Raw genomic sequence first — 8929 nt, 5'->3', positions numbered from 1 at the left:
GATTGGCTATAGCGAGACGTGCTACGATTGGTCAGCGAAATGTGGCTGTTATCTGATTGGCTTGAGTAGACGGTGGGTGGAGTCCACGTATCTGTGGATTGTCAGCACGTCTTGACGGAAGAATTGTTTCACAATTCGCAAATGCGCAGGACGCGATTCACAAATGCGTGCAGCTATCTACAAATGCACAGGACGCCATTCACAAATAAATGCCAGGCAAAGTTGTGGTTGTGACATAAATATATATTTGTGAATATGTTTTTTATTTGCAAATCTCATTTGATTTATTTGTGAATTTAATTCATGTTTGTGAAACTTTAAGATTTATTTGTGGATCTCATTCGATTTATTTGTGGATCATAATCTATTTATTTGGAATTAAGCAACAATTCTTTCTCCATACCACGATGACCTCATAATTGCCTCGCGCACCAAAGCGAATTTGCGGACCCATCGAGTATAAATCAGCCTAAATCAGAGCATGTGTGCGTTAAATACAGTGAAGCCAGCGCGTTAGTTTAGAACTGTGTAAATGATTTTAAAAATATATTAGAATGAGTACATTACAATATAAATGTATTAGAACAAGTACATTATTATTTATGGGCTTAAAAACAAGATGCAAACAATCAGAATATTGTACCTGGTGGGGAGTGCACAATGTAAACATGAAACATATGCCATTACCTATATTGTACTGTGGTACAGTTATGGAGGCCCTTCATAATGCAGAGGTCAGCTGCCTGCTCTGCCAATAGTTAGAAAGGGCACTAAAGTATGCAGTGTTTAGCAAACAGCTGTTTTTCAAAATTCTGCGGAGGTGAAATTCAGTGCAGTCATGTATCGTGATACGGATCGTATCGTGGCCTCTGTATCGTGATACGTATCGTATCGTGACTTTGCTGGTGATACACAGCCCTAGTGTTGACACCGATAGCCTTGTGGGCAGCGCGCTGACATACAGCACCATTGCACTTCAGGTGTCCCATGTTCAAATCGGACCTTTCCCGATCCCGCTGAAGGTGGAAGAGAGTGTTGGTATTCATTCCAAAATCAAAATGGATTGATAATTGAGACTGTTTATGTTTTTGGGGGTTTAAAAAAAAAGGAGTGAATTACATGTTTGAAAATGATTAACAGTTGAAAATATTAGACATTTAGAAAAGTAATCAAAAAGTAATCAAATGTAATCAGTTACATTACTTTAATAAAGTAATTGAAAAGTTACTCTACTTATTAAATTTTAAGTAGGGTAACTTGTAATCTGTAACCTATTACATTTCCAAAGTAACCTTCCCAACACTGATTATTTGTCAAATAAATGAAACATGATGAAACATTCATTTTAGTTGAAATTGTTATAGATTACTTATACAGATTGTAGTGATACATGACATGGTGAAAAATTACTGAATGAATAATACTTAAAAGTAGGTTAAGATTAATTTTAAAATTGTTCCCCCTAAAAGCACAAGTGGCCCCTGTCTGCACCCCCATCCTGAATTGAATTGCTATTATTATGAAGTCATCTTTTAAATATCTCAGGTCACATACCTTTTCACATTTTCAAGATTTCAAGAAGATTACAACAGCTCCAGAATGTATGGTGGATCATCCTGGCCTAGGCTAGAACCTGTTTGTTTAAATGTATTCTCCCTTCAGAATGCATTAAACATCTATAGGGCAGACTATGGGTCTTTAGATCTAAGGGGAATAGAAGCATAAGTTGTGTTTTAATGCATTTGAGTAATCAGTTTTTATTGTAACAAATGACTGAGGAGCAAAGCATAAAGTACTGTTCCATTTGGGTAACTGTTCATCTTAAGTGTAACTTTTTAAAAGTCACATACCAACATAACATTTAATGTAACATAGCAAGTACATAAAGGACACAAAACTGTCTGTACAAACATTTATTGTCTGAAAGATTGTTGTACTGAATACCACAGAGGTTAAGCAGTTTTTCTATAGAACAGCAAGCACAGCAAAACTGATTGTCTATAGACAAACAGCAAATGAATACAAAAATAAATGTAATAATTATACTAAATTACATTCTTTTTAAAAAAATTAACTTGTTTGGGTGGTGCAAGGAATAAGGGCAGAGTTCCCTGATGCTGAGGGAAGGTATGTGGGCTTCAGACCTGCCCTTGATTGAACCTAGACACGTAGCTGGCTATCACTTCCAGTTTGTCTGGTTTCTCAAACTGGGCTGTGAGATCCTCAGGTGTGGAGATCTTCAGGACCTCATCCACATATGGGGCTGGGTCCATAACAACTTTCTCAAAGATGAGGTCCATCAGGTTGTCCACGTAGTCTGTAAAAATATATTTTAAATAGTTTTAATAATGACTCTGAAGCAGTGTTGCACATTTGTTACTTATTGGTATTTATATTATTTTTAACAGGTTTATTTTTTACAAAAGCAATTTAATACAACAGTTATTTATGTTCTGCTTGTGATATAATGTCTGTATCTACAATGTTTATTTAGAATTTTAAATAAAAGCTTGTTAAACTCACGAAAAGTTGAATCTGCTTTCACTGGCTTTGCAGTGCATTGTCCTTTCTTGCTCTTTGGAAGATTGATCTTATACAGTGGCTCACCAGCTGCTGTCGTGGCTTGGGGACGCCCAGCATTCTCATTAAAATGTAGGGCTGCCAGGTAGAGTCTTTAGAGGAAAATAATGGTTAAACATTTGTTAGGTCGTACGTGTGTTATTGTGTGTGTTTTGACATATGTAAACATTCCAAATTAATACTACTGTACCGAGTTACCTGCATAACATTCCAAGAAAAGCAAAGACAACATTCTTGGGCACAAAACGCCGAATTACGCTGTGAAACGCCTCCAGTGAAGAGGTCTGATGGTGAGGGCTCAGCTTCTCAACATCCTTTAGAATCCTCTTGTTTGTGAGCACCTTCTCTAATCTACAGAATACAGGTGTCCCTGGTGGGAAAAGGCGAAATTATCAAACTATGGGACAGTTTTACTAACAGCTTGCGCCAGCGCAAACCATATAATAGTACTGTAATGTTATACTAAAGACGTGATGAATTAGCACTGAAAAGGCATGGACAATTATTTTTGCACCTGACCTTATTGAATATGCATTTGTAGGAGTTTCATTTGCAAAATGTATGGGAAGAGAGTATTCAAATGAATCACGCAATGAGATTTACTAACGTTTGTGCTTATCAAATTACTGGTATTTGAGCCATTATTTAATGCCCAAAAAAGCATGTCTACAAACTTGCAGCCATTTTAATCGCAAAATAATTTTTACAGAGAACAGAGAGCACGAGTAGAAGGGAGAGGATTTTTTCCACACCTATTAATTTATTTGGAATGCAAGAAGAACACATTGTCCGAACATATTGTTTGCCAAGCCATGTTATATTTAATTTGCTTCAGGAAATAAAAGACGACTTTGAACCTGAAGTCATGCAATACCAGGTCTATCAAACCTTAATTTTTTTGGCCTCCGGTTCTTTTCAACGTACTGTGGCTTCTTTATTTCTTTATTCACAACTACGCTAATTTGTGCTGTGCTTGGTATATTGTGTTGGTCGATATATAAATGAGATGTTGCATCTGTTCTTTAATGTGCGCCTTGTTAGTAAATCACCCACAAAAATGTCCACGCTAATCGGCGCTGTTTTGGAATTGCACTCACGCTAATTTGCATTGTTTAGTAAAATTGGCCCTATATATTTAAAAGGCTAAAAAAATATATATAATTTTACAGGGAAAAGGGCATGTCTGTCATATGCACATAGACACATGATTTACAAATAGGGTGAACGCACCAGCTCTCAACCATTTGCTCTTGTCCCTTGAAGTGCGTTGCGGATGCAAACACCGTGGGAAAACAAGATCTTCATGTGTGTGTATGTCTTGGACATGATTAAGTATTGAAGTCCACTTAGCCACTCGCTCTTGCCCCGAGGAAGAAGAAGCTGCTGTCCAATGTATATGGTTTTTTATACTGCGAAGCCACTTCCGCAGTTTCTCACATTCTTTGCTCTGTGAAATCTTCAGCAGTTTCTTGGACAGTCCTAATAATACAAACAAACAAACTGTATTCCTGACATGCACAGACATACATTATGTATTTAATTCAAAATAATATAAAAGGGAAATTCATGGCCAAAGTTATGAATTCAATTCGTAATGTTTGATTCTTAACGTTTTTCAGCTTTGTTGATAGAATAACCAGTGTGTGATACTAAGTGAAGCTCCACACACAGGAGCTAATACCTTTTTCTATGCACCACACATCGTAGTACTGTGTGATGTTAGTCTCCCGCAGGAATTTCTGTACATGAGGGTGTCGGTCTGTGACAATACTGTCGAAAGTCACACTGTGTGCCCTCAAGACATCAAGGCTCCTCTTTAGACCCTCTTTCTCCATATAGTTGCTCCCTCTGTCTTCATTACTCTGATTATAAAAAAGGGCAGATATGAACATGGTTGACAATTCCTGTTAGCTCAGGACTAGATATTAAAAAAAGGTGGCAGGCGGCTATTTACACGAAGTGAAAGTGAAAATTTTATAAGTGAAAATAGCATATTTTCTTAGCGATAGAGTCTATTTACACTGTTAAAAAAGCAGGATTTTCTACTATTTATACTACTTATAGACCAATTATAGGTCTGTAAACATTCAGTATGCACCTGCATCATGGTTGCAGAAAACCAGAGATAGCCTTTACGGCTAGAGAATTTCACAGATAGGGTACAAAATAGTTAGGTTTAAAAAGATTATAAATTATATTGATTAGATGTCATTTTCAAAATGTTCTCCGCATATTACAAGAGCTTGTCACCCAGCGATAAGCACTGTTATTCAACGAAAGTGACGTTAGAGAGTGGGATCAGTGTTGCCAGATTGTAAATGTCCAAGTATCGTACCAGAAGCTCAAAATTATCGTATTTGGAAGAAAATTACGTACATGAGTCAAACGTACAGAATACAGCTATTTATCTAGACCAACAACTTTTTGACAACATGCAAATTACCACAATAGATAAAAAAAACTAGATAAATAACTCCACCTGTGAGCCTGTCACCGGAAGCCTGCGTGTTGCTAGATGTTGAGGGGGTTCTTGCCACCATGGACCGCAAGATAGTGCTCGCTGACTTAAAAGCAGGGCACCCTCCTGAATTCTTAACACTCTGAGGTGTGCACGAGCGCATTTATAGTGTCTGTAATGAGCCGATTTCGTGGATGAGTATAGAAACCCTATGATTACAACTACCATCGTCTGAAGAGTCACAAAATTCTGAAATGATCGTACATTATGGGATTTTTAAAATTATTGATCGTACAGAGGTCAAAATTATCGTATGTCTGGCAACACTGAGTGGGATAGTCTTACAGATCTGAAACAGGGATGATGTTTTTTGTGGGCAGAGCCTATTTGGAGGCAGAAAATTACGGTTTTCAAGTGGCAGTCTATGGAGCCATGAAATAAAAAAAAAAGGTCAATTTGATTTTATATTTAAAAATTCTGACTTTATTCTCGCAATTCCGAGATTATATCTCACAATTCTAATAAGGAAAAACAACTCGTCATTCTCTCTTTTCCCTCAGCTCTTCTGGCTTTTTTTCCCTCAGATTTGACAAACTCACTATTTTTGAGTTAAGTCGAGTTATAAAGTCTGAATTAAAATTTATAAACTTGCATTTGCGAGGAAAAAAAGTCAGAATTGTGAGACAAAATAAATAAATGTTATGTAAAAATGTTTATAGTAAGGTTTAAATAATATTTCTAATAGTACGGTTTAAATAATATTTCATGCTGTAACTGTAGGGCTAATACAATACGTCCCCTATGAACAGCATATGTGAATATTACGCCATTTGAAGCTAAACGCAGACGTTTAAATGGACATACTATGGATGAAAACTGTTAGGATTTCTCTACTTTTAAAGCATAAATTCGATTTAAGCAATAGGTCTACTACTGTTTAAATCGAATTTATGCTTTAAAAGTAGAGTAATCATAGCAGTTTTCATCCATAGTCTGTCCATTTAAACGTCTGCGTTTAGCTTCAAATGGCGTCTTTGACGACAGTATTCTATAACAATTACTTGCATTCCGATCTTGACATCAAAAGGCACAATTATATATTTTTCTTTTATTCCATGGATTTTACCCATTTATCTCCACTTGTTCCCAGTGTTTTTCTGCAACCACTATGCGCGCGCAGCTGCAAGTGACGTAACTGTGACGTCTACTCTGAATTGGTCTATTGCAAATAGTGGCAATTATCTGCACCTCAGTATTGTAGTACATTATAAAATGGTATGCATTAAAAACATTGAGTGCAAATTATCATTTTAATTCAAATTATGAAATGGATGCCACCTTATTGGGACAATAAAGCCCTCCCTACACCTACCCTAACCCTACCTGATACTTTGTCAACTTTTTAATTACTTCCTTAATTTTTATTGAAAATAAATGCCTTTCCGATATGATAAATGCCTTTCCGGTCATACCTGGCAATAAAGCTCATTTTGATTCTGATTCTGATTCTGATATGAGATTTGAAAAGGGAGAAAAAAGTTTGGCAAAAGGTGTTCTTGAACTCGGGTCGATCGCATCAAAAAGCACAAGCTTTACCATCTATGCCACTGGAACGGATGTTTCATAGTCTGCTGCTCTGAAATGGCTTACATTGACATTTGACATGTCAAAATTTAAATAATTTAATTTCATTAAATGTTTGTAACAGTCTGTATTTTTATACTCACCTGAAGTAGCTGCAGATCAATAATAGTGCTTGTCTTTAGGTCCATCACAGAGTAACTGCCAAACTTGGCAGAATGACCTTTACAGATAAAGGTGTTATGTTTAATTTGTCTTCATATATGACCCTGGAGCACAAAACCAGTCACAAGTAGCACAGGTATATTTGTAGCAATAGCCAATACATTGTATGCCAAAAATCATTATTATATTAAGTAAAAATCATGTTCCATGAAGACATTTAGTAAATTCCCTAACGTAAATGTATCAAAACTTAATTTTTGATTAGTAATATGCATTGCTAAGAACTTCATCTGGACAACTTTAAAGGTGATTTTCTCAATATTTAGATTTTTTTGCACCCTCAGATTCCAGATTTTCAAATAGTTGTGTATCAGCCAAATATTCGCTTATTTATTCAGCTTTCAGATGATTTCAATCATTTCAAATTTACCCATAACACTGTTTTTGTGATCCAGGGTCTCATATGTCCTTTTATGATGCCTTGCTTTCACAGTAATCTCTAAACCGAGACAGTCGGTCAGTATTTAGTACCTGGTAAGTTAACCCTCAAGTCACCTCCTAGGACAATGTTCTGCTGTTGACGGAGCTGCTGTAACATGCCATCCTGTGCGGTCTTCCAGCTATGAACAACTGCAGGCTCTATGTAACTTCGGGCATGATTTCGAAAGGTCTCATAGTTTATCATTTTCAGCTGCATTGCCCGGAAGATCTTAGGTCAGAAAAAGAGGAGTGTTTTTTCAGTATGGCTTCAGGGACAGTATGTTCATTTCTCCATGTCAAGTGTAGTTATTGAAGGATTAGTTCACCCAAAAATGAAAATTAGCCTGTGATTGCCTCATCCTCGAGGCATCCTAGGCAGGGGCATAGATTATGCGGGGGACGTGTCTCCCCCCCCCCACTTTTAATATCACGTAAATTCGTCCCCCCCGCACTTTTTCGGGCAAGTGTGTTCACATAGAGGTTTTCAAGAGCCGGTGTGAATATATATAGATTTAAATTCAAAGAGACAGGATAGTATGTGCATGATCTGATGTTTTATTCGGACCCAGAATAAGGCGAGATGAACATTGCGGAGCGCTAAACACTCCGTGCAGTGTATGTTTCATTCATACTCGTAGCCGGAGGGCGCTCTCGCGCAGAAAGTCGTATGAGGAAATTCCTAATATTAAATGGACACAAGCGTCCAGCTATCGCTGTATGAAAACAGTTGTTTTCAGAAAAACAGAAACGTTTGGAAACATGAAGACATGTAACATGCGATTGCGAAAATATGGTTTATTTGTGTTTGTCAAGCCATCTCCAGGTAATAAATAAAGTATATGAACAATGCAGTGCTAACTGACATAGCATTTATTACAGTATTGAAACTATTCTGCCTTATTATGTGATAAAAAAGTGTTTGCAGTATATAAGCAAATCATTATTATTGGTTATTGTCCAGCAGTTATCTGATTTCTAAGCCAATTAAAAGCTAGAAATAAGAGAAAAATTTAAGTTGACAATGGTGAGGGGAGCGATGCTTCCAGAGTGTGTCAACAGAGACACACTAGTTGAGTGGATTCCAAGGTACCGGGGTCTAACCAACTCAGAGAAAGGGAACAAGATCAAAAATGCGTAACCCTTACCATACAGGATTTTACAAAAGTGGGCAAAGCATAACGTGTTTACAGATACCCGGAAGTACTAGGCCAAACGGGAGAGGCAAGCTCAAATACAACCCTCAAAGGTGAGGGGAGCACTGCCCGACTTCCATTACACAGGAAGGTTCTCGTAATGCCACCTATACCTCCCGCTCGATGCCTCAGCAAGAGGGGATATCCTGGTGATCGGGAAACCCCTCAGGGTGACCCAGATACGGTAGACCAGTCAGGGTAGCATGAAAGCGTAACCCCAGCCCGGACGTCCAGGAAATTTTTGCAGTGGGCCTGATAACACTGCAAGTCGAGCACCCGGTTTCTGAACCCAGCAGAGGAGGTGCTCATCGAGGACCTACCCTAGAAAAGGGACAGAAACACACAGGTCCCGGGAAACACTGCAAAGAAACTAGCAGAAGGGTTATACACACAACCACCAGCTCATTAGCTTATACACACACATATATATATTTATATATACATATATTTAGACATGGATCATACTCACCCA

The 8929-nt window shown here is 37.6% G+C and overlaps 1 protein-coding gene across 2 annotated transcripts in view; it reads right to left on the bottom strand.

The window, feature by feature from the left end:
• Positions 1 to 1916: 1916 nt before the first annotated feature.
• LOC107552425 (uncharacterized) overlaps positions 1917 to 8929 on the bottom strand; it is a 16446-nt gene continuing 9433 nt past the window's right edge. For both annotated transcript variants that reach the window (XM_016234300.1, XM_016234302.1), the window contains 7 exons: positions 7316 to 7493; positions 6766 to 6842; positions 4262 to 4442; positions 3811 to 4059; positions 2779 to 2950; positions 2524 to 2672; positions 1917 to 2317 (listed from right to left, as the gene is read on the bottom strand). In XM_016234300.1, coding sequence (XP_016089786.1) covers positions 2139 to 2317; positions 2524 to 2672; positions 2779 to 2950; positions 3811 to 4059; positions 4262 to 4442; positions 6766 to 6842; positions 7316 to 7493 — 1185 coding nt within the window. In that variant the 3' untranslated portion in view covers positions 1917 to 2138. The remainder of the gene's footprint in view (positions 2318 to 2523; positions 2673 to 2778; positions 2951 to 3810; positions 4060 to 4261; positions 4443 to 6765; positions 6843 to 7315; positions 7494 to 8929) is intronic.

The sequence above is a fragment of the Sinocyclocheilus grahami genome, unplaced genomic scaffold (assembly GCF_001515645.1).
Source record: "Sinocyclocheilus grahami isolate Dianchi unplaced genomic scaffold, SAMN03320097.WGS_v1.1 scaffold450.1, whole genome shotgun sequence".
NCBI lineage: Eukaryota > Metazoa > Chordata > Actinopteri > Cypriniformes > Cyprinidae > Sinocyclocheilus > Sinocyclocheilus grahami.
This window is presented reverse-complemented; position numbering and strand designations above follow the sequence as displayed.